This window comes from Thermobia domestica, chromosome 16 (genome assembly GCF_964235325.1).
Source record: "Thermobia domestica chromosome 16, izTheDome1.hap1.1, whole genome shotgun sequence".
Classification (NCBI taxonomy): Eukaryota; Metazoa; Arthropoda; class Insecta; order Zygentoma; family Lepismatidae; genus Thermobia; species Thermobia domestica.
The window spans coordinates 156,055,865-156,083,377 of record NC_137469.1 but is presented as its reverse complement, the minus strand read 5'-3'; the positions used below and the strand labels follow the sequence as shown (position 1 = coordinate 156,083,377).

General features: G+C 36.6%; 2 protein-coding genes across 3 annotated transcripts in view; one reads left to right on the top strand and one right to left on the bottom strand.

The window, feature by feature from the left end:
* The window catches only part of LOC145673477 (uncharacterized), a 493,254-nt gene extending 476,080 nt beyond the window's left edge, over positions 1-17,174 (bottom strand). Inside the window, exon 1 of the mRNA XM_081743210.1 lies at positions 17,065-17,174. Within this exon, the coding sequence (XP_081599336.1) occupies positions 17,065-17,098 (34 nt within the window). The 5' untranslated portion in view covers positions 17,099-17,174. The remainder of the gene's footprint in view (positions 1-17,064) is intronic.
* Nox (NADPH oxidase) overlaps positions 1-27,513 on the top strand; it is a 613,528-nt gene that overhangs the window by 101,363 nt on the left and 484,652 nt on the right. The gene's annotated exons all lie outside the window — the stretch shown is intronic.

Genomic DNA, 27,513 nt, shown 5'->3' with positions numbered 1-27,513 from the left:
ACCATGTAATTTTATAACAAAATGGCTCATGTGTATTTACTTTATTTCATAGTTCTCCCATATTACTTTCGAATGATCGGCGACAGTTGTCATCTAAGTTCATACAATTATACGCACTCATCTCACGATTTTTCAATTCATGATGTAGAGACAATAGTTACTCTTGACCCCTGGAGCTCACTGTAGGAACAAATTCGTCAGTAAAAAATAATATATAACAATAACCGCATGCACATGACTGGCGATAGTTCTGTTGCTCCCTTCGCGATTCTCCGCTACGAATTGAAGAAGCGCCGACCAAAATGAAGTCCTCGCTGCTACGTGGTGGTATCTTCAACACCCTGACTCTAGATAACTGTTTCGACTCGAAGAAACCCTGCCGCCAGTGGCACACTAGCGGCAATCCTTCGACGCGTTGCTATATCGACGATCGACATTTACCGGCAAGTGGACCACTAGGTGTTGGCGACGTTTACGGCATGGGGCATACTACATACAGGACACTTTTCTTCAGCTTGGAAAGAAGCGTAAATAGTTGTGATATCGAAACCTGGAGCCCCTCAAACGCAGTCAACAAGCTATCGTCCAATCAGCGTACTCTCACACACTATCGAAGTCTTTGAGATGATCCACCAAAGACGATTACAATGGCATTAAAGAACAGCATCTGATCCCAAATCACCAATTTGGATTCAGACCGGGGCACAGTGCCGAACACTAGCTGGTAAAGTAATTGAAACAATTACCTCAAGAATCAACAAGGGAGGCTACATCTGGGACTCTTCTTATACGTTGAGATAACATTCGACAAGAAGTGGCTCGAAAGGTCATACACAAGCTCCTCCTCCACGCATTTCCCACTGTCAGATAGATCCTCATCATTCGGCTAATACAGACTCGCCCGTGCAGGACAAATAACAATGCTGAGAACAACGTAGGCAGGGGTCTCCCAAAGCTGCTGCATATCACCACTCATGTATGCAGTATACACAGCTGATATACCAAAAACTCTAAACATGATCATCACCACCTTTGCAGACGATACACACACGATGCACAGTCTTTGCCAACCACTCCGTATGAGACAGTATATTTGCAGCACCACATTCATCTTCTGAACACTTGGATTGTTAGCTGGAAGATAAAGCTCAAGACAGCAAAGACTGTGGTGGTTGGTTTCAAAAGAAAGAAAAGAAGAGAACACTTCAATCTTCTAATAGGAGGCACAGTACTAATAATGCAAGATGAGACAAAATACCTGGGGGTCACTCTCGACCGAAGGCTAACTTTCGTAGAAGATATCCAAAACGTTGCTAAGAAAGGATTACATCGATTCAGAGCACTGCTTCCTTTGTGCAGTAGTGTATCATGAAGCCAAAGTAGATAGTTGCCGAAACTGTTACATGTTAATATTTTTGGCGCGAGTTTTTGGCATAAATAATGTTTTCTTTCTTTCTTCATAAAATGTATTTATAGCTATCGGATATACCGTCTTAATCTTAACTCCCTCGGAGGAATTCAATATCATTTATAGAATACAATGTTCGTAGGAACTAAAAATCGATTATGTTCAGAAGGCTGGGTATATGTAATAAATTTCTAGTCGGACACCTGTGGAAAATATGCACCATATCCTCGTTTGTCATTTGAGCACGCCGAACTAATTCAGTGCTAATGAGAATAGATGTAATTAACTTAAAACTAAACTACCTTTATTACATATATCGGTAAATATAATTTGCGAATAACCTATGCGATAATATTTGCTTTACTGAAAACAATCATAAATAAACTCAGAGACTCAGTTACTCACAGGGTAACCGTAACATCTTCAATATATCAATTTAATAGTACAAACTTTTACCGGTAGGTGAAGGACTTTAGCCCCATATTCTTGATAGATTGCAGCCCCAAACAACAGTGTTATTTCTATTAATAGGAGGAAGGCATTATACCAAATTCAATCAAAATTGGATGTGATTTTACGAGAGTTATCGTTGATCAGACAGATGGACAGACAGATAATTTGCCAATCGAGTTGAATGGTAGAAGCTTTCAATTAAATCTCGCTTCAATTAATTATGGTACACAATACATTAATGTAATGTAAAAAAGTGGGGTATAAGTGAGAAGAGTGAGGGGTCAAAATTAGAAACTATTATTTTAAACAACACAATATAAGGAAATATTATCAATTTTTTAAAGATTTAATCTCTATCTTGACTTTTCAGTTAAAATTTGGATCTACAAAGTGGTTAGTTCTGCTGAATACGGTAGGTATGCTTGTACAGTCAACGACAAAAGTTCTTTCCATTTGATTAAATTAATTTCATAAATGACTTCAGAATGGACACAGTTTTCAGCAAATTAAGAAAAGAATGTAATTTTCTGTACGTTCCAGCCTACCACCGTTATTCCCAAAATAAATTTTACCAAACGGAAAGAACTTTGTCACTCACTGTACAGTGGGAAATGTGATTAATATAACGGTTTGGGCGGCGCCAAACCATTGAGAGCGTGCGCTATTTGGTGTTTCTGCCACTTGAAATACGCACTGGAAGAAATGCACAATAAGTGTTTCAGTGTGTATATTTCCTAACTATGACTAGGTGGCACGCTGGCTCAGTGGTAGAGCGTTTACCTCTAATGGGTGGAATCCTTGGTTCGATCCCAACTCGAGCTCCTCCGTGGCTAAGCGGTTAGCGTACACGCCTTTGGCGTGGCAGACCCGGGTTCGATTCTCGGCGGGAGCTCATGTGGTTCGGATTCCACGTTAATCAGTAGGTCCACGTCTCATATAGCCTCGCTGCTGAACGGGACGCTAAACTAAAATCAACTCAACTCAACTCGATCCCAACTCGCCCCAAATGACTTTGTGGCGGATAAACACCGTGTTCCTTGGTTTTCTCGGGGTTCTCCCATTTTATTCATGCCACCATTGCATTCATTTCTCATCATCACCGTCTCCTTTTGCCTAGCCGACATAACTGTGGAACGTTACATGAAGAAGTTCCTTTGATATTAGGCTTTGGTGAATTGATAGATTTTTAAAAAATCTAAATCTTCGGCCATAGATTGTTCACTTGCACCATAGCTTGAATTTGAATGATAAAATGTGAGTTGTGAAATACGTCTTTGAAACGGGTGACTGATAAGACAATGAAACAATTGCCAGATCAGTGAACATTCCCCAAATAAACAATTTAAGTGGGTAATGAATACCTTTACGCATTTTATCACGAAATGCTATGTCCTCAATTCCGTTTAAACAAAATATATGTTACGAAATACACTGAAGCACATTTGTGTTGCTTTCTTCGGTAACAGCTCTCTCAGTTATATCCTTCTTGTTCCCATATCTTCCTTTTACGGGAAGCAATTTCGGATAGGAGACAGAGAATGAGAAGTGAAGATGTCGGATGTTTGAGCGCAGTAAGAGATCCACAATTTAGAAGTTGTTAGGTCGTCGTAAATCTGAACTGTTACTATATAAAAGGTCGTAAAAATACGTTCCAACCTTGAATTCATACTTAGGATTGCATTGTGAATACAGGAATGGAAATATTTTCCCGTAAATGAGGTCACTAATTTTGTAACTACCTATTGTTCTACAACTAATGTAGAAATCAATGATAGGCTTGGATAGGGAACCTGCTAATAATTTGACACCCAATTTGTTGTTTTTAACGACAGATTGTATACCATACTTAACTTTGTGTTTTCCTTTGATGGCCGAACGCTTTTAAGCCACTAACAGTCCCACAAAGAAAACTGACTACCAGTAACTTACTTCAAAGGCATTTCAAACATCTGTAAAATATTTTTTTTTAAATAAAATCTATTCCTCTCAAGAATTATAGTAGCGTTTTTAGATTTATTTTCACAAGGTAAGAAATGTATAGTAAGTAAGTATCTGTCAATAATAGATCTGATAAAATGTAAATTGAAACATTAATTAAATACAAAAGCAAGTCTTTCCCTATCGTTGTGTCGTGACACACTGGTGTAGCACATAACTTCATGCAAAATGAAATCTTTAAGTTTTACGTCCCACGATTATGCCGGCTAGGCTAAAGGAGATGGTAAGGAGAGGATGAGTAATGAATGGAATAGTGGAATGAGGAAAGTGGGAGGAAACGGGAGAACCCAGAGAAAACCTACCCACTCGGCGTTTGTCCACACAAAGGTCACTTGGCGCGCGCTGGGATCGAAACAAGGATACCATGCACCAGAGGTGAACGCTCTATCACTAAGCCACCTCGGTCCCCTTAGCTCCATGGATTGCGTCGCAAAAAATTTTCAATAATTTTATGTTGTTCAGAAGTCTTATAAATCTTAATCTAAATTTGATATAATTTAGGTTTCACTGTGAAGTTTATAATAATAAATTAAAATGAATTCAATCAACACAGATATCGTACACGTTCAATAAAATGTATCATCAGTGAAAAAAGGGTGGGAAACATGTGCTTAAGGAACCAAGAGAATCATTCTTAAGAAATAGAAATGCAGTAGTGATTAACCCCCTGTTTTCCAGATGCCATTTTCGTATGTGCGTGCTGTAATACCAGGTTTTCATTTACTGTTAATAAACTGTCTTGATTGTTATATAGAATACAAATATTGTGCAAGAGCGATGATAGCATTTACATTACTGATTAAAAATATATATATTTGCATTGTGGAACATTTGGACTAAAAAAGGGAAATTTTGATCTCCTGAAAGGTTTTTATGCTCCTTCAGGTCGGCTACACTGATCGGAAATTTAATTTTCCAGTTTCAAAATACGATATCGAAGTTGCCAATTGTTTATCGTTAATACAAACACATGGCTCCATTAACCCTGCCATTTACTGAGACAAATCATTTTTTTTCTTTTCTGTCAGAAAGGTGATGCCACCTAAAGAGAAATAGTAGAGCTAAGTCGTGCCTTGCAACCACTAAAAAATTTCATCACCCCCAGGATTGATAGACTCTTAATTAAAAATAAGTTTTCATGACATTCTCATTGGTATTTTTTAACGGAGTATTTTATGACATCCACATGAATGTCACAGGAATGCAAGGAGTTAATATTCTGTGCATAAGCAATTCAATAAATATTATCATATGTTCCTAAGATTCAAGGTTATATTAAGAGAGCTGTCTTGTAGCTATGTTTAGCGTACGAAACTTTGAACGACAAGACTCGAGTTTAATTTGCGATTGGAGCGGATCCCATGTTAAACTGTAGATCCAAGTCTCAGATAGCCTCAGTGCTGAAATGGACTCTAAACTGCAAATCAATGATCTAAGTTTATATAGTCGTCTCCTCGAGTAACACAAAGGTTTTTTTCTTAACCTTCCTCCTGCAGAAGCGGACCAAAGCAAATTTTTCACCCGGGCAAAGTGACTTTTTGGCGCGCCCCTTTAGTCCTAGCCTATATTTTACATTTCATTACAGTGATTTTAATATTTTAAACTCAATTTTCAAAAAGAAAAATTAATACACAAATAAATGATATAGGTATATAGATAAAGGATTCAAACGTAGTCGCTGGATTTTTTTTTCGTAATGCTGCTTGTAACTCTCCTACGTTGTTGCAGAGTAGTATATTGGATTTCACAGACACTGTTGAAATGAATGATTTGGCAAAAACTGTACATAGCGAAACATTAATATCTCCTAATTGGCAGTTTGGTATGGCGGTGTCGTTTCTAAGAAATCAAAAGTGTTGTATATACTAACTAGTCTTTTTCTACTATCACTTTACATATATAACATATATATAACATATATAACATATATAAAATCCAATAACATTCATTTCTTGGGAAAAGTTCACAAAGAACATGACCCGCTATAAACAATACCAACTCCCAGTGGTCGAAGTGAGATGATATGCGGTGGTATGCCATACCGCATCTATTTTTTCCGGGATGAAGACATACCGCCTTTGGTGTTTCAGTGATCAAGACATACCGTCACTGGAGAGTAGATGCTAAATATGTCTACCTTTAATAAGTCCATTTTTATACACAGTAATTGACGAATAGCTTTGCACGTAAGAAGATTTTTATTTTTTATGTAGAAATAATTTCTAAGTTGACAACACATTTTTGTTACCATTTTCCTATCTTTTGTTTTTAAAATGAGCTGTCTTCAAAGAAGTTCATCTAGTTTACATTTTGATGTGCCATATTGAATTGTTTCTTTCTTATGTACGTGTGTGTCTTCTTGCCTTAATGCATATAAATGTCGTATTTTGAGCATGAGCGGAGTTAGGGGTTGTCTGCTGTGGGGACGGATCTTCCTGGGGCTTGGAATACCTCTCAGTCGAGTGAGAATCCAGTAGTTTTCCCGCAGGAAATTGTTAATATAAAAACTCAGTTTTTGAGCGTTTCCGTATATAATTCTCTATAATACAATGAAAGGAGATTTTTTAATTTCTTCAGAGAGTTGATACCGGGAATCAGTCTCTCCATGCCCCTCACCCTAACTACAGAGAAACTCTCCAATGGTTTTTAGTCATAATGTAAATAGAAAAGCAATCTTTTAGGCAACATACTCTCAATGTATTTCAACATTTAGATAGCCGGTATGTCGAGTCAAAATCGATATACGTAAAACATACCCCCTGTGTTTTTTCTCCCACTTCAAACACTGCCAACTCCCCATCCACTCTTTCTCCTACATGCCATGTCTCCATTTGTAGATACAGTCTCCTAGTACTATGTAACTCTCCTTCCATGTTAGAACGAAAAAAGATGATGTAATTGAAGATACTTTACAAGAGTATAAACCAAAAAAAGTCAGTAGAAAACACGTTATAAAATTTACTTTTTGAGGCTCGTTTTGGCGCCCTGGGCACTCGCAAGGTTTGCCCTGCTCTTGGTCCGCTCCTGTTTTCCTGTATAAGTTACACCCATGTCCAAAATGATTGTCGCATATCTGTAACTATCTTCTTGTAAGAATATAATTTGGTAATGATTTTGTAGGTTATTTTTAATACTGATACTATGTGTATAATCGAGAAATGTATATTTGTGGTAAATTTCATATGAAAAGAATTATAAATACGAAAATTAAACACATTTTTAGTCATTACAAATTAAGATAGTTGTTAATGAAATTTTCAGAAAATTAAATGCATTATGAAACGAATACTCGTTCATTTATAAACATATTAAAGCTCATTTGAATAATATTGGAAAAATCCAACTAAGCGAGCATGGAATATCCTATCTATCGAGTTCATTTCAAAGTTATTGCAATGTTCGAAAAAAAAAAATGAAACTGCCTTGTGTTTGTCCGAATTTCCGTTTGGTGTGTTAGGTGAGTGACGTCCACATAATTTTTCACGAGTTGAAAAGCGTGACTAACTGTTGATTGCTTGTATGTGGAAGCACAAAGGAAGCTGTCTGTTCTTCTGCTAGGTTGCGACCAGATTACGTTTTCCTCTTTACATCAGATGAAAGGATCAGTGTCGGAAGACACGATTCAGTGTTCGTTGCTATTCGTGACAACGTTATGTAGTGACGGGAATGCTGAGATATGAAACGTTGGTCCACCCTTTGGGCTCCACCTAAATAGAAATATTAGCGGAGAATATTTGCTGAGGAGTATAGACCAAATGCATTTAGAAGTTTCTTTGTGCACGAAATGGGACTCATTTTGCTTAAATATAAAATTTTACTCTGTATTTATAAATAGAAATAATTTTATTATACATTTATAAATATAACCTTAATAGAATTTTATAATAGAAGTCGAGTCAAGTCAAGTCTACGGGTTGGTATTAATATACGACAATGCTTAACAAACGTAAAGACTAAAATACCAGTTTATGTATCCTGTATCAGCTCAATTAGTATTGTTCTAATTTCCATATCCTTAAGTATAGGTTGATATACATTTTATCATTATCTTTGCCTATTGAGTTCCCATATTAACTTTATACCTCCAATGTATATTTTCCAAGTGAGTAACGCCTTCTAATTAATCTCAATTAAATTCTATATACAGGGTTATTACAAATAATGGACCTGATTTCATAAATTCACTGTAGTTTTATTCTTGGACATATTGTCACAAACCTTTGCAGACGTATTGAAAAACTCCAAAAGTTTTCATGTTGCAGGTTCGCTTTAGATTTCTGCCACGAGAGCGCAGCAGTGAGCAATTATTCAAGATAGCGACAGGCGCAGAGAAAGCTTATATTGTGGTTGAGTTTCATTCACATCAATCTGTCGTGACAGTACAACGATACTTCCGATCGAAATTTAACCAAGATCCACCAACAGCCAAGTCCATTCAGTATGCACAATTTACAGCCTCAGGTTGTCTCTGTAAGAGGAAATCAAGTGGTCGGACTACAGTTACTGAAGAAAAGGTGGGGATGATAATAAGCAATTCCTGTCATAGCCTCCACGCTCTCTGGATCTAACCTTAGGCAATTTTTTGAGTGGAGTTATGTGAAAGATACAGTGTTGCGCCTCCTTTACCGACAAACCTAACAGAACTGAGACCTCGCATCAACAGTGTTTTCCAACGAATTGATAGGGATATGCTGTACCGAATGTGTGAAGAACTTGATTATCAATTTGATATTTGTAGAATTGCTAGGAAGGCACATATAGAGCACTTGTAATATGACACTAAAGAACGTTTTAAATTTTTAATACGTCTGAAACGTTTGGTAACAATATGTTCAATAACAAAGTTACACTGATTGTAATAACATGTGAAATCGGGCCAATCATTTGTAATAACGCTGTGTACGTGCGGGCGTTGCTAATACATCGGTATGTTACATATGTGCGTACGGATGCTAGTTAAGTCCTTTCCTATGACATGTAACCTTCTACATGCATACCTTCAGCGAATCTTTTTTTTTTTTTTTTTTTTTTTTGCTTTAGACATATTCACCAAAGATTTGTTATTCCAGATCAAGTCCTAAAGAAACACATATCCATACTTATCAAAAACATCGGAGGGCGGTTGATGGAATTACAAAATGGTCAGTGACAATCTCAGTTTTAACTTCCAGGGTAAGCAAGAAAAGAGACAGGGGAATTTCTAGGGGACAGGTATCTTTCTGTATACCGAAAATGATAGTTTTATGCTGGGCCGCGATGGGTTAGTGGTAGAGCGTTCACCTCTGGTGTGTGGGTCCCTGTTTGATGCGTGCTCACGCCAAATGAAGTTTATGGTGGAGAAAGGCCGTATGCGTGAGTTTTCTCGGGGTTTTCTCGTTTTCCGCACTTTCTTCGTTCCACCATTTCATTGATTTCAAATCATTACTGTCTCCTTTAGCCTACACGGGATAATCATGGTACGTAAAACTGAAATATTTCCTTTGTTCCATTTCAATAGTTTTATGCTGCTTAACCTACCTTACAACCAATGGCGTATTTACGATGTTTCGGGAGGGGTTTTGCTAACTTTCGGGAGGAGCTTTGCCTGAAAATGTGAAAATTCTGCAAGATATTTCATATACTTTACTACAGTAAGTAAGATTTCGGGGGGCTTAAGCCCGGAAGCCCCTCTAAATACGCCACTGCTTACAACATAACATGTCTGGGGTGACAGTCGGGGCAGATTATGTTACCAGTGCCGCAAGCTCCTTTTGCTCCCTCTAGCGTCGTTACCGTGATCAAATATAACCTTATCTCGAAAGTCGAGGCGCGAAGTATCATTTTCAAATTCAAGACGAGAAATTTCTCAAATCTCGTGAATAACAATAGTTAAACCAAGTCTTAGATCTCTAACAATGTTTTATTGTTTCATAATTCATAGTATAAAAACTGTAAACTAGTAAAGTGATAATGTTTAAAGACACACAAGCCATTACACAATACACTCCAATAAGAAATTTATTTTAAATATTGTTCTATCACATCTTTCGTACACCTCTCGTGACGCGGAAGGATTCTGATAAGGTGAGGTGAGGTGATTTTGAGTTTAACGTCCCGTTCAGCAGCGAGGCTATATGAAACGTGGACCTACTGATTAACGTGAAATCCGAACCACTCCCGCCGGGAATCAGGACTCTGATAACTTCTAGATGAAATTAAGAAAAAGAATCAGGACAGTAATTTTGCACATAAATTTATAAAGCGAGATGAGACGAGAATTGAGACGAAACGCGAGTTCTACAAACATTTACAACACGAGACGAAACGAGACGATAACGCCTTATTTCCTGTTTCATCTCGTCTCGTGAGAAACACTAATCAAATTTTTCATCACGACAGTAAGTGAAAAAGACAGCAATTACTGAGGATGTACTAAACGGCTTTTTCATCGAGTTAAAGAGTGAAAAAGAAGAACTGGAAAACTATTGCAATTAAACAAATATGATTCTATAATTATACGAGGGTAAATCAAAAATTATCCGCACTGTAGCTATAACTTTTCTGACATTGTTCATACTAATCTTTGTTCTCTTATTTTATTGTTATGCTGTTGTGGTCATGATATGAAAGTTTGATCCTAATTCTACATTTGCCTCCGTATATTGTTGCAGATGGAGCATGGACGCTACATTAGAAGTTTGCACCAAAGAGGAACAACTAACAGTTCCTCTTTGGTTGGAAGATGTATCAGGAACCATGACTAATTTCCAGACGGTATGCCACTTCAACAATAGGCACTCGTTTGTTTAACAGAACCTTCGGATACACCTTTCCTTAATACACCTTCGGACACAAAAATTGGATCACTGCTCGTTGTTCCTCTTTGCTGAAAACTCCCAATTGAGCGACCATGATCTGTAATAAAAGGGAGACAAATGAAGGAATTACAGTCCATTCCATACAAATTGGCCTTCCTGACAGTTGGTTTCCTCTGTCTTTTACCTTTCTGCACGTAGTCACAACAATCAGGCAAGAAAAAAATGTTTCTTTGGCAACAGCACGTTTAGCCAATTATAGTGGCTCATTTCTCTCGCTTTGCAATGGTAAACATTCCACCCTTTTCACACGTTGCCAATTTGAATCTAAACAAACACACATTGTTTTAGTCGAATGTCAACTTGAATAGTGACCTGCTGGTTATTCGAGGCATTCTCTCTAGGTCTCTTCTCTGTCATTTAAGTTTATAAAACTGAGATTTACTTGAAGTGAATAATTTCGTGTTTCAATATTCGACGTAAAAGCTGGCAACACAGCACTCAGGACCACGTGCGCAGTGTTGCCAATTTAGCGACTTTGTCGCTAGAACTAACGACTTTTGGAAGTGTCTAACGACAACAATTTTTATTTAGCGCCTAGCGAAAAATGTAGCGACATTTGCGAATTCAAATATTTTGTTCTATATTTATATTAAAGTTTCCAAAATTATGCAGTTTGTAATACTAATAATTACTTTTACATACTTGGTTGCACTACTGCTATGAGCGACTTACTTCGTTGGATTCATCGCTGCTATGAGGATTATGCCCTTCTTCACTGCGGTTCGGAAATCCGGGAATTTCCCGTATCTAACTAGTTGCGAAATAGCTGGTAACCTCTTGCATTGCACAGTGCGTACAGTGATAGTGATGCTGGAGAACATTGTGCTTTTCTGGTTCAGTGTAGTGCGTGTGACTGCGGTTGGTCTTAATATAAATTATACAGAAATTTTCGTGGAGTGAGTTGGGTGAAGTGTTCCATTACGAAAGCAACATGAATTCCCCAACCCCCCCCCCAAAAAAAAAGATAATCATACTTTATAAGAAGGAATGGGGAAAAGTGATTCAAAATTTTAAGTATTTGCAAACTTTTAATGCTATATTTATTAATTTTGTATTCTTCGAAGCGGATAGTGCAGTGGTTTTGTCAAGATGGTCATTTTTTTAAAGAAAAAAATACTCGAGTCTTCCATTGTACATGAAAAAATATTTAAATTGTTTTAATTCCTTTGTAAAATTATATAGCGACTTTTTTAGCGACTTGGCAGGAGGCGTTTAGCGACTTCTAGCGACTTGAGAGTACTAAAGTAGCGACATATCACACTGGTGAGTTGGCAACAGTGCACGTGCGCGCAGCGAGCTGCCAGAAAGGACAAGTAGTATCAATGACATTAAAGTATTAAGTTTTCATAGCATGACTACAGGAGCATAACGATAAAACAAACGAGGAGCAATGTAAGGAAAGTCAGTATGAACAATGTAAGGAAAGTTACAGCTACTTTGCGGTGACTTACCTCGTAATATAATTTGCTATATTTCGTTTTCTTAGCTTTATGTATTAGTATATTTGTAATTTTGCATGATGAATCCTTGAATCTTGTATTGTTAAACATACAAGATGTTCAGAAATGAAACATACACTTGCAGGCTGCTTTCCAAAATGAAACTATGATACACAACAAAAAACATATTCCTCACACAGATCATTAATAGACTTCATTTTCGCCTCATACATAATATTCTATGTATTCTTGACATTGCCCCCCACAAAGAAATCACATGGAGTGATGTCGGGGAAAGAAGGTGAACAAAGTGTGGGATCACCTCGATAATGGGAAATTATTGTGTAAACCAGTGATGGCTAATTTCCAGCGTGCCGCGGGCCAGGCCAACTCAAGAATCAAGCGTGGGAGCCATTTTCCATTCTTCTCTCTCCCACCCGCACTGAGACCAGCGTTTACTGAATGTGTAAAAGTCATACATTTTCTGAATCTTTGTTGCATTCTTCCTATCCTGCTTTTTGTTTTACGTGTCTAGACCAATTACAGCCTAAAGTATGAATATTTAAAGTAACAACACGAAATGTTCATGTTTTAAAATGTTGGCCCGGGACCAGTGATTTTATCTGGCAAGATGGGCGAGATAACCAAAATATGAAAAAAAAAACTTTCACAATTAAAAATCGACTCCTTATGCAGGTATATTATGATAGTGAGGTGCACATTTCCTTACGCCTGATTTTTTTTAAAGTAAGGAAATCAATAATATATTATTCATGGGACGGATTCCTTCCCGCGGGTCGTTATTTGGCTATCACTGGCCTAAACAACTTTGAAGATTCTGTACTCACTGGGGAGGTTTACCGTTATGCTGAAAATGATATTGAGAATATTCTGGACTTCCGGAATAATAAATTGCTGACATGTTCTGGTATATAGCGCCTGCCATAGATACTGTACGTAGAAACCTGCAGAAATTGAACTCATGTCTTTCTTATTAAAGACATGTACACTAACCTTCTAGCTTAGAGAATTTAAGTTTTGACAAGAAATTGCGTAACATGAATAGTATAGTTTTAAGGTACTTGCGGCAAATAAGGCCCACCTAAGGAAAATTGCTTCATTACGTAAATACTTATAATGTAATAGACATAAATTGATATGCATTTTATTTGTCAATTTTTTATCTATCTTATGATATATTTACTTTAACTGCATTGAGCTAACTGCATGAAAAACATATTGAAAAAGAAACATACAAAATGGCCTTATTACCCACACGGAAGGTAAATAAGGTCCACTATTTGAAAAGTAAAATTTTACGACCTGAGAGACCACTGGAACTCAATTAATATCTAATATTTTTACAACACTTTACAAGTACTAATAATAAAAGAACTTTAGTAACAATATGGATATGAAATACTAATGATAAAGGTAATCTCCCATTTGTTATGCAGTCGTTAGTTAAGTCGTGGCAACTAACTGACTTTTAAAGAATAAGCTTAGACATATAATAAACAAGTCACCATTGAAAACAGATTTCACACTAACTTTCAACAATGTTTACACTTGATAACACTTGTAGCAAATGAATTCATCATCGGCGTCGACCAAGACAATGCATTCGTCATATATACATACACTGCACCGTTTACAGCTTCGCATGTCACCGATCCATTCTTTGGCGCATAATGAACGACATCACGATACCTCGAAAGCTCAGAACCGCACGATAATGTGTTTAGAAAATACCCAAAAACAGTGGTGTGAGCCATTCGCATGCATTATAATTAGAAATTTACATTATGAAAGACACCAATGTAGAACTAGAACCTGCGAATCCCCATAGTCAACAACTAGGCCCGAACATGATATACCTCCCTACTACAGAGGCTGGCATTGGCCAAGAAAGAATAACAAACTAACATACATTCCAGCTGCTAGTTTCTAAGTATTTAACAGCGTATACATGTTTTGTACGGTAATGAGGGCCAGTAGATTCTTGATGGGCCTAATTTACCTACCATGTACTCATCATTTTATAAATCATTATTCACAAACATGTTTCGGACTAAAACGAAGTAACTGCTATCCCAAATACTACGATCATCACAAATATACAAGATATTTCACGTTAGCTTTATTCTACACACAAAAGATGAATTTATCTTGCCTCCGTAAATTATATCAACACATGGAAACTGACTTCTCAATGATTCAATACTGCCAACGTTCCGTCAAACCAGGGACAGGAAGACGAGCTCTCGCAAGCAGGTATTGCGTGAGTAATCGCTACTTACGACATTGCCGGATTTCTCCTACAGTGCTTCTAATATAGGAAATTTTGCACTTGACCTTATTTCCATCCGGGCCTTACTTGTCGTAAGTACCTTACAAACTAGTAATTGTGACTGAAAAACATACATAGAAACTTTAATATAAAAAACAACTTTAGAAACTAAACTAACTAACTAACTTTATGGCCTATGGAACCCAGAAGTTCGATGCCGCTCTCACAAAAGCCCTCCACTGACTTCTATCTTTAGCTAACTGGATCTAGTTTCTACTTTGTATTCCTATTTCTACGAGATCCATCTTAATATTGACCTTTCATCTGCCCCTAGGTCTTCCTCGTCCTCGTTTTCCGATTGGACTTTCAATTAAAACTTTGAAAGCGTTCCGACTTTTTCCATTGTGGCTACATGATCTGCCTACCTAAATTTTCTAACTTTGGTGATCCTAACAATGTTTGGTAAACGATATAAGTTATATAGTTCCTTGTTATGAAGTTTCCGGCATTTTCCATTTCCGTTCCACTTGGGTGCGAATATTCGTCTCAGGATCTTGATCCTGGGTATTTGAAAGTATCTACTTTATTAAAAGTACTATTTGAAATTTCAATTCATATTCGTCCATAATTTGTCGTATTACGATCCCAACAAACTTTCAAATGTTTAGTTTTCTCTGCACTTACCTCTAAACCAGTGTCCCTGCAAGCGTTTAATAAGACTTTGCATTTCTTTCTATTTTGCTCCTATCACCCCCTATTAAATTTACATCATCAACATACGCTATAACCTGGTGAATATCATTCAGCTCTAGGCTCTGGTTATTATCTTTCATTTTCCTTATAGCATACTCTAGGGCAAAGTTGAATAATGATGTCCACAACCCTCCTATATCCTTGTTTTAGGCTATTCTTGACCTGAAAGCTCGTAGACAAGGATTTTCCTATTCGAACTTTACTTTGGGATTCATAACATATCTTAATTAATCTAATTAGCTTTCTCGGTATTCCAAATTCTGTAAAAAATATTGTAGAATGTTTCTCTCTTAACTGAGTCGTAAGCCTTTCTAAAATACGATAATACGATAATTGATGTTCCGAAATATTGCATTCCCACTTCTTTTCGAATATTTGTCGAACGGTGAATATCTGGTCGATAGTTGATCGATTTCGTCTAAATCCGCATTGATAATCTCCAATAATTTCATCAGGGTATGGGGTCAATCTTGCTAATAGAATCTTTGAGAGGATTTTATAGGATGTTGATTAAAAGGAATACCTCGATAATTATTACAATCAGTTTCGTCGCCTTTCTTGTGAATTGGAACAATGATTGATTCGTTCCACTCTTGTGGCAATTCCTCCCTTTTCCAGATAAGGAGAATGAGTTTGTGTATCTTCGCCTCCACAATTTTTCGTCTCCAGCTAAAATTAACTCAGTCGGAATTTCTTATACTCTGAGATATTTGTGTTTCTTTAATTGCTTTATAGAGATTTCTACTTCTAATTGGTGAGGATATAGAATATACGGTTCTGCGGTCTGCATTTCCCTTTCACCAAGAACATTATTTTTTGACTGCGAGATAAATAAATCGTGAAAGAAATCTTCCCATCTGTTTAAGATGCTACCTTTATCAGTGAGAACTGTTTCGTCGCTTTTCTTTAATATAGAAGCACAAGGTTAATAGCCTTTCTTAAATTCGTTGATCCCTTTACACATGTCCGAATGTTTTTGTTTACACTATTGTCTTCAAGTTCCTTAATGTTAGCTTTCAAAATATCGCTTTTCTTTGTTCTAGAAGTTTCGGAAGTTTCCCACCTGATGTCTATGAAATTTTGTGTAATTATTTCATTCGGATTTTGTAGCCAATGCAATTTTGACTGTTTTCTCTTCTCTACTAGTTTAATGCATTCCTGGTCGAACTATAATTTTCCGCGTGTCCCATTTTTTCTTTTGCTGAAATGTTATTGCTATCTCTGATTTCTATCCAAATATTCTCAACACTAGTGCACTCCAACTCTACTGGAACCGAGAATCAATTTGAAACTTCAATCTAGTATTCCCCTCGTACCTGGCTCTCCTCTAAGTTCTTTAAATTAAATCTCTCCGTTTTCAGACATTGAATATTTCATTTGTTCTCCGATAATCTCTCTCTCTCTTATTATCGCTGCTACCAGCTAGTGATGAGTATCACAATCAGCTCTTCTAAACGACCGAACATCAGGTGTGCTAGATTGTCTTAAAATAATTGTATACTAACGGATTAATGCCTCCAATTTTAGTAATTTCTCCAACACAAGTAACTATAATACAGTAATTTGAATTTTGAATTCAGCGTTCTACGTATAAAAGATAATCTGTTAAAGTAAATGAATATTCATGTTAGTCCAAATTGTGGATACTCATGGCTGGGCCTCATTAGGATTTTATGCGGTATAATTAATAAGTCAATGATGTACACAAAAAGTGTATATAATGCAACTGCTTCATTATACTTTAAGTGGAGAGGGGTAGAGGAAAAAGTGTATAATGTGTATGAAAACAGAATTTGATATTCAAGGCAATCGTATATCTTATAAGAATAATAGTTTTTGATTATAATAATTTAGTAACAAACTTACGGTTAGTTGTCCAAGGGATACGTATGTACTCCATGATGTCGGACACATAATTGAATGCATCCCCAGGTTCTTTGATCGTAGCGAAGGCATCCTGCACTGTTTGGAGTTCATCGTTGGTTCTGTAGCGACATATGGCAAACTGCATCTTGATAATATTCTATGAGTTATCATGTGTCACTAGGTAAGGTCTACGTCTCTCCTATGTGAAGACGTTTATGAACCACACACTTCTGACTAACCTGTCTTCAACCAAAAATGGACTTGGTTAAGCGAGGCGAACCGAGATCAATAACAATATAATAATAATAGTATGACATCAACAAACGTTAATGTTGTTAATATGCTAATATTACTAATAAGTGAAATATGATACGCTCGTAAGAGACTAGTAAAGTAAAGGGGGTACGGACTACGCGGAGATACTATTGGTCAGAAGCATCGAAAAGATTTTTAAGGAGATTTTTTTTTTAACTTTTCACTAGAATTTATGGGTCGCATTATGGCCAATGGGAAGAACCCACATCACTGAATAACTAGTTAATAATAGTAATAATAATAACAGAGATCGTTGGTGTTCTCATTTTTTTTTCTGTTGAGTTATTTGTGATAGCCTGCTGCAAATCTCACGATTTCAATAATCATAAACAAACATAACAGAACAAAAAGCGAGTTCAGCTGCACGTGTTATTATTAGCTGTTCGATACATGGTCTTCTAAAGCAGTAGGCCGCATCCTGCCTAACCAATTAGTTCCCACATTTAAGGCACTTAGCCTCGACCCCCAGTTTACTGGCGCGTGTCATCCAACATGTTGCTCCTTCATTGTCATGCTCTTTTCTGGATGGCTGCTTCCAAGAGTGGTCCAGTCGGGTTTAATCGCCAACATTTTCTTTTTTCTTTTATTTTCTCAGTGATGATCGTTTATTTGTTGGCGCTTGTGTAACAAATAAGAAGAAAAGGGAAAAACTTATGGGGACAAGCAACAGAGCAAAATAATGCGATTGCAAATGGGAAAACATCAATCTTAGCCGCTGTCAACTACACACTGGGTTCGTAGCATCTTGTTCCCTGCCTTGAGGAGTTTGTCACTCCGCTATCAATGGATTTCATATCCACGGGTATTTTAATTGTCTCATTGTTAAACTAGTGTAAAGACCTACCAACCACAAGAGACAAGTGTGAATCGGCTTACATAAATAAGTGAATACACTTGCGCATTCTGCTTTGTTCTGCTTTGAATGGAATACAACAATCTCATTATCGTCCATTTCGTGGGCGTGTCAGGAGGTGATGCACATACGTGGCCACATTCTTTAGTCCGAAGTTGGCAAAGTAGGTAATATTTTATCCACCAGAGCGCTACTCAAGTAGTTATTTAAATTTTTAAATTGCTTCAATGGAGACTAACCAGTTTTTTTAAAAAAAAAACATCTTTGATTGAATTATACACCATCAAATAAACACTCCTCTATTATTCAGTATTCTCTTAACTACATAATTTTATTTAGGTAATTTTTACCTTTAAAGTAGCAAAGAAGACAGAAGGTAATAAGCACCTACGCGTCACCGCAATATTATTTTAAATACGCTTGCACACTGACAAACCACTTACAATAAATTAAGATATTTCCATGCATTATGGCCTACTAGTAAGCTCTTCATTTTGACGTATGTATATTATTCCTTTTAATAATCAATTGTAATATTTTCCTCCATATTTTTCCTTCTATCATATTCTCTATAACGGGACACGGTGGCTCAGTGGTAGAATGTTTACCTCTGGTGCGTGGGGTCCAAGTAAGTATGTTGTGGACAACATCGTCCGTGGGTTTTCTCGGAGTACTCCAGTTTCCTCCCACATTTCATTCCACCAATTGTTTCATCATCATTCACTTGCCTTAATCATTGTCTCCCTTAGCCTAAAAGGCATCATCGTGCTTTCATTTCATTTTCTTCATATTCTCTATCAGGTATCTACATGAAAATGCAGTCAAATAATGGCCTAATAAGCTTCATCTATTCTTCCTAATAATACCCAATTACACTATTCGTTGCTTTCCAACACTTTCAAATGTTCTTCCCATCCTGTTAATTTTTCCATTTATCCATTTTAAATTCCCTGTGTGGAAACAAATCCCAACGGGAGCTTATATGATTCAGACTTCACTTCAATATGTAGGTCCATATGTCATTTATCATCGGTGCTCGAAACGGACGTTGAAATTCAAATAAACAAATAAAACAAATCCATATATTTTAGTAGCGTTTAACTTATTTCTGGTAGTGGAAACTTTATATTTCTGCCCTACTATTTAGTAAACCATAGGAAAGAATTGACGAATACTTTTCTTAACTGTTTGTTGAGGGACTTATGAAATATTCTTTCCTTCGTTCTAAAAGTATATGTTGTAACATCTACTTTGCTTCATTCTTCTTCTTCCAAGTTTTTATGTTTTTACTAATAGTGCTATTAAGGTTTAAAGAAATATTTATCTGCTCTTGCAATGTTTACATCGAAGTTAAACTAATTAAGCTTGGGTGGATTGTACGAAACAATACTATACCGAAGGAAAGTAATAACCCTTCCTTCACAGGGTTGGGTACGATCACTGGGCCAGCCAGTTCCCTAGTAGCAAGGCTGGCTGACCCACCGTTGGGGATTGCGTGGGATTTGGTCAAAACGGCTGGTGATGGTCGGTACGAGCCTATAGCGGAAAAACTTACGTCGGGCCAACGTTGGTTAAACGTAGACTACTGTTGGCCAACCAACTATTCTCCCGACCTTCACCAACGATACTAGAATTGACTGTTTTCCCAACCAAGAAATACGTTACTTTAGCGTTGGGTAAATGTCGGGGAACCAATCTTTTGGTTGGGAAATGATTGTCAAAGTGGCCAAACTTGACGTTGGGCTAACGTTAGTATGTCGCAACGCTACCATTTTCTCAACGTTGGGCGAACCTGTTTTGCTACTAGGGTTACACCAGGAGTTGGGTGGTATTTTATTTTCCGTGTATTGGGAAAAGTATATGAAAAACTGAAAATTGAGGAGCTGGAGTTGGTTAAAAATTCAGGATTATGGATACCACATTAGAAGCCTATACTATAAGAACTGTATAAATATGACCTTATTATAAGGGTAGTCAATTATGTGCACACGTCAATTATTATTCCTCCGATAAAAGACTATACAATTTTCTACAGTGTTAAGATGTTAGGTCCCGAGGAGCATAATAAGATATTGAGCTGATTACGAGAATTAGAAACATGTTTATTATTTGTTACATTTACTATCTAAGTATATTGTTATTATCATAATCTTTAGCAAATTGTTTTGTGTATTACAAATTAATAATACCTTATAGGAAACTATATAAGGTCAAATGTGCTATATAATTGATTCTAAACTACTATAATTGATTCTAAATAGGCATTCACCTTCTGAGAATGGGATATCACTTCGAGTAATATGACTTGTTTTGCTGTATTTCCTTACGTAGGTTGTAGTATTGTGCCAATGTAACTCTACAGATATCCATGATTATACGATATAAAGAACGAAGAAGATATGAAATTATACCATTATGTCGTGGTACGATGCTGACAACCTGCAACCAGAAATAAGATGCTATTTTACTATACTCCTTGCAGATGTAGTAAATATAAATCTCGTGAAACAGTGTGAACCATTATCTGAATAACTATGTAATTCATAGTGATTGTCTCCAAAGCCACAATTCTCATAGGAACAAGATGACCACAAAAGATTTCTTATGGTCACAGAATTTTACATCTATAACAATTAAATAAAGAGAGCGAGGAACATTATAATGTCAAGCTGCAAAATTTTCCAAATTAGGTCACTCACTGGAATCCATGTCTTCTTTTTATTACCTTCTTAATTTAGCATGTCAATATTGGCGAACAAATGTTATGAATATTCAAATGTGAACAGTATTGAGAAAAATAAATCAAATTTTTAGTGTAACGTCCTGCTATTGCCCTGTAGGTTAAACTGAACGGGTGATAAATAGGAGTGTATAATTATGAAACAGTTGGTGGAATTAAAGCATTCGAGAACCATGAGACAATATTGTCCAACATATCACAGACCCTAGGGTCGAAGCTAGGACACTAGAGATGAACCCTTAACCACAGATCTACAATACTGCTATTCGGAACAATATTATATATAAATATAAAATATTGTTTCGAATAGCAGTATTGTGGTTCTGTGGTAAGGAGTACAACAGGTGCCTTTTTTAAAAGAATAACTGTTACCCTATCATTAGAGCAAAGTTAGTATTCACATAATTTTTTGAATGATTTATTCGTATTAACAAATGTATGTAACGAACAATTGTTCGAATAATATCTACAAGTATTCGAAAATGGAAGGAAAATGTATTTGAACAATTGTTCATAGTTCTTCAGTTAACCTCTGTCCTTTTATCAATTCCTATTACTTATGTGATAATGATGGACTCCAAAAGTACTGTTTCATTTCATTCAGGAGTAGATTTTTAAACAAGTCTTCTTAAAACAGCAAACTATCGATTATCTGTAGTCTTCCTTTCCTTATTACGATGTTAAAAGAAAATCACTCTGTGACAACATTAAGAGGTCTCATCCCAGCGAAATTAAAATACCGCTATTTTACAGTAATTATGTGATATCTTCAAATAGATAAAAGATAATTGAAATGTGGAACAAGAGCGCCCTAGACAATATTATTTTGCGTGAGGTACCGTTATCACAAGTCACCTAGTGGCTTTCCGTTTCCAGCCGTTTAGAAACGCGAAAATAAATGCCGATTTTCAAAATGGCTCGAAATCGAAAGCAGATAAGTGAGTCGTGATAACGGTATCTCATGTAAAATGATATTGTCTAGGGCGCTCTTGTTTCACATTTCAATTATCTTTTATCTATTTGGAGATATCACATAATTACTGTAAAATTAGTGGTATTTTAATTTCGCTGGGATGAGGCCTCTTAAACAAACTTCAATCAGAAAGAAAGAAGGGGCTGCGGTGGCTCACTGGTGCATGAGGTTCTTGGTTCGATTCCAGCTCGCGCGAAGTGAGCTTTGTGGTGGACACACCGAGAACCGGTCGAAACCCCCACAGCCAAAAGACCCACACTCAAGAAATGTCAAAACGCCCACACAAACGGTCATAACCCCCACACAAATGGACAGATCTCCCAAACACACGAACGGTCATAACCCCCACAGCCAAAACCCCCACACTCAAGAAATGTCAAAACGCCCACACGATCGGTCATAACCTCCACACAAATGGACAAATCTCCCAAATACACGAACGGTCATAACCCCCACAGCCAAAACCCCGACACTGGTAATCGGTCATAACCTCCAACGGTCATAACTCCCACACAAATGGACAAAACTCCCACACATAGCAACGGTCACAATCCCCACATAAATGGACAAAACCCCCACACAAATGGACAAAACTCCCACATGCAGAAAATGTCACAACTGCCACACAAATGGACAAATCTCCCACACTCTGAAATGATCCTGGTTGTATGTCTTGCCCTTGTACTTTTTAATAACATTTTTTATTCCACTTAAACTGATGTTGCAACTATTCTTCTTGCACTGTTTTGTAATGACTGAAACACTAAAGTGGGCGTCGTAAAGAGCCGCAACAAAGACGTGCAATCACGATCATTTCAGAGTGTGGGGGATTTGTCCGATTTTGTGGGGGTTTTGTCCATTTGTGTGGCAGTTGTGACAATTTCTGCATGTGGGAGTTTTGTCCATTTGTGTGGGGGTTTTGTCCATTTATGTGGGGATTATGACCGTTGCTATGTGTGGGAGTTTTTTCCATTTGTGTGGGAGTTTTGGCCGATCGTGTGGGCGTTTTGACATTTCTTGAGTGTGGGGGTTTTGGCTGTGGGGGTTTTGACCGTTCGTGCGTTTGGGGGATTTGTCCATTTGTGTGGGAGTTATGACCGATCGTGTGGGCGTTTTGACATTTCTTGAGTGTGGGGGTTTTGACCTAGACCCGACACACCATGTGCGTGGGTTTTCACGTTTCCTCTCACTTTCTTCATTCAATCATTTCATTCATTTCTCATCATCACCGACGTAAACCTTAAAAGTTTCATTTAATTTCACAAAGAAAGTAGAGGAGTTTAAACATGAAAAACAAAGATATGAATTGAATGATATTTTTGGGAAGAGTAATCCTACTAGTAAGTACAGAAAATACTATTTATTACGCCATAGTTGTATGTGTAGGTTACCTATTGTAACCAACTTGTGTCCTTTAGCCCGTTTGCAAACTATCCCCGGTTACCAAGTACCAAATTACGCGGATAATCGTGAGTTTACTGCATATGCATATTGCTTACAAACAAGGTAAAAATAATCTCATATTCATAACATCGCGTCCATGGATTTCCTCGGTGTCTGCCCGTTTTCTGCCATTGTGCTAATTTCATGAGTTCTTCCATCAATCAGTGTCCTTTGACCTACGTGGTATAACGGCAAAGTTAAATATTTTATTAAATTTAAATTTCAGATTGATATTATGTAATTCGCTCGTTTGCCCACCAAAGAGGAATTGAACACTGGATTTTCCACTGAGCACTGGATGATGGAGAAAAATATCCTGTCATTTTACCATAGTCTTTTAGATTAGAATATCAAATAATGTAGAGAAGAAGACACGTTAATCACAGATCACTGAGTGACGAAAGTATAGGCAAAAGGCCGCTTTCATTATTTCTGCAAAATTCCCGCCTTCAATCGAGTGAGCATGATGTTGGTATTATTTGGGAATTTACAAAGGAAAATAAGGAAAAAAGAAAGAGTTATTGCATCGCTCACTCAGAGTAATATTGTTTTATTTATGCTCACGGAACCAGCTGAAGTGAATGTGCATTGCGAATGAAGTTTTCAAGGCCAAATAACTCACGAATTCACAGGGCTGCCACCCTGACGATGGAGTAGTCGACGATATTTATTTAACGTGAACTTGAAAAGAATATTATATTTATGCAACCGGAGTGTCGAATGTTTCTGCAGAGACCTTCTTACTTTCGTTTTGTAAAAGCGATTGCCTGTTGAGCTTCATTTTCTTCTTCTTGCTAATTAATTGGCTATAAAAATAGTTTATATAGTTAACTCCCAAGTTAATTACTTTAAAGTATTCTGACCACTAGATCTTTGAATGTACATTTTCCTTAGTTTTCGCTATATTGCCAGTCATCAATGACGAATTTGATTGAATCTTTCACAAACATTTTTAACAAACGGAACTAAATACTTAAAACAGACAATTTAAGAAATAGCGAAGGCTTTGTGGAAATTATTGGCTGCGGAAATAGTTCGTACTTTTGATATGTACTAACTTGTACAGACTAAAGATTAACCCTAAAAACTTCATTCATTTTATAGCTTCACCCTTTTAGTTACTACTGACAGTCTAATAAGTTATAATAAAGCTAGCCTTCGGTTAGCAGGGGACTATGCCCCTAGAATACCGCACTCGCTTGGCCTATGGTCTCACACTTCTGATTTCAGCCTTTCAATAGTGTAAATACAAAATTTTATGTCACTAACTTTCATGTCTTGTTTCATGTTTCGATATATAAAAATCTTGTTTTAGCAATGGCAACTCCCACTCTTTCTTCTCCTGTAGAGAAAATTCTAAAAACGCCGACACATGTCTAATTATTTTAAATGAAAAGTCTAAATACCATATTTCATTAAAGGATTTCGAGATATGGTGATATTGTAATCCCACCTTTTTTAATTCCTCCCTTTTTCTTCCCTTCTATTGAAATATCAAGAAACGGTGAAACATGTGTTTAATTAATTTGAATGGGAAGTCCATATACCAAATTTCATATATCTAACTTCAGAGATTCGGAGATATGGCCGTTTTACTATAATAATTGCCACCCCCAAGTCCACTCTTCCCCGTCGAAGTTTGAAAAATTCTTCCTTAGTTGTACCTTAGTCACAAATTCTGTGCACTGTCAAAATTTCAAGTTTCTAGCTTAAATAGTTTGGTCTGGTCGTTGATCAGTCAGCCAAGGCTACTTTTACTCATCAAGATTTTTTCAGATGATAAATTTCAGTTTTATTTTTAAAAAATTCTTTTCAACAAGATTACGGTGGCTTGTTGATACAGGGATTCCTGTTTCGATCTCACGCTATTGAAATTTATGGTAGGCAACATCATGTCTGTAGATTTTCTGGAGTTTCTACCGTTTCCTCTCAAATTCTCATTTTAGCAAATAATCTTTCAATATGCATCTTCTTTAGTCTATAGGATATAAACGTGGGACGTTAAATTAAAAAGTATCTTTGTGGTATAGCTCGCAAATTTCCCCCAGCCTCTATCGAACCTGGGTGAACATGAGTAAACTGGGCTCGGAACGTGGTGCTAACCACATCACTCGTCGAAGTCGTGGAAGTATGGATGTGCATTTTTAAGTTACCTATTTCAAATGGGAGTCGTAGAAAATATTAACATTGAAGTAGGTTATAATCTATTGAAAGCCATATATCATTAAATATTGATTTAAGCCTTTTAGTCCAAGTACGACATTTGTTTTTATGCTGCAACTCTTAAGACCTCATACCTTCATACGAAGTTACTTACACAGCAATTTTTATGCTAAATTTCAGTGAAGATATGGGGAATGAAGTGTTATTGGTGGTATTTCAGCACCACATCACAGTATTGTGTAAGAAAAACAGAAAAAATATATATGGAAGAGAAAAAGTCGAACAAAAGGAGAAATGATTTGACGAAATATTTTTCTTTCGTATTTCGGTAATAATATTGTTTATCTACAACTTTTTCTTCTCAAACAGCTCTTTTACAGGAAGAAGAGTATATTATATGTTGCAAATGTATCAATTATATCAGCCTTTCCCAACCTGAGGTCCGCCAGGACGATCTCAGGGGGTTCGCAACCTAACCTGAGAAAGGCATACGCAATGGTGAGAAATACACTATTTTAAATTCAATGATCGAATTAACAGTGGCAAGTCAATTTCTTGAGAAGTGATATTCGAGCTACAAGAAGTTGCCTATACTAAGACGACATTTTTTCTTTCTGACAGAGCCAAAAAGCTTCTAGAGACGTGTTTGCAAAATAGCTTCAAATGAAAATCTTCTTTGACACAATAGGTGACTCGAAAAGGAGAAAGGGAATGAGAAATTCTCGCTCGGCATTTTTTCACTTGTTAAAAATCCTTGACTAAGCTATTTTCTGTGGTTTATTTATGTATTTGCAACATCTTAGTCAAGGTGTCAAGCCCCAGATTTGAAACCCAGGATCACCCGATTACGGAGTAGGCATCATACCACTAACATATCATACAATTGCAAAGAAAAACAAAAACTCACCCCCATATATATATATATATATATATATATATATATATATATATATATATATATATATATATATATATATATATATATATATATATATATATATATATATATATATATATAAATGGAAGAAATATGAATACTAACCTTCACTGTATTGCAAAATCTAAAGGGGGCGGCAGTGTGGAAAAGGTTGGGAAAGACTGAACTATATGATTGTTAAAAGAAAAAAAAACAGCCCACTCATGTGTAACTTACAGGGGCAAGTAAGGGAGGTTGCATAACCAAACGGCGTTTATGATGAGTGTGTTCAAGGTTCAGTTTCACTTGCTTTGTTAGTAAGTGGGCTGGGATTAGCAAAACTAAACTTTAATAATCGACATAACATATGAACGGTTGATTTATTTAAGGGTTCATGTAATATTTGAAAATTTCCAGGATATGTTTTTCTTTTTTCTTTTCCTGGCATGCTTTACAGATTATATTCTGTAATTTAGATTGTTTGTGGTCTCCACCTATTCATCTAAATTTCTAGTATTTCGTTATTATTAACTATTACATAACTATTACGTAATTAATATATTATAATAGTAGAGTTTTGAGTTTTTACAACATTTTCCCACTATATTACATAGCAATAAATATTGCCATTATCATAAATATTTTGCCATTACTGACAAGTCACTGTAAATTGAGAAAATTCCTTTGTCCGATAACCTATTTGTTTCCTGACGTAAGAATTACCTACTTCAGGGGCGGATCCAGGACGGACTTCTGGGGGGGCAGTGGTGTGTATTACTGTTACTTAGAGCTACTTTTAAGAGCTCCAAGCTCTTGGAAGGGTTATATTTATATATAAAATAAGAAAGTTTCCTCTTCTGGGGGAGGCGATCGCCCCCCCCCCGCCTGGATCCACTTCTGCCTACTTTAGTATTGTTCATCAATTGCAGCCTACTCCTCTTCCGTCGCCATTTTTTGCCTTATGTTTTTATCACATTCCTGAGAACAAATTTCTTCTCAAATGAAATCCTAATCAATTTATATTCCTCTTTATCTTTCCTTTTAAG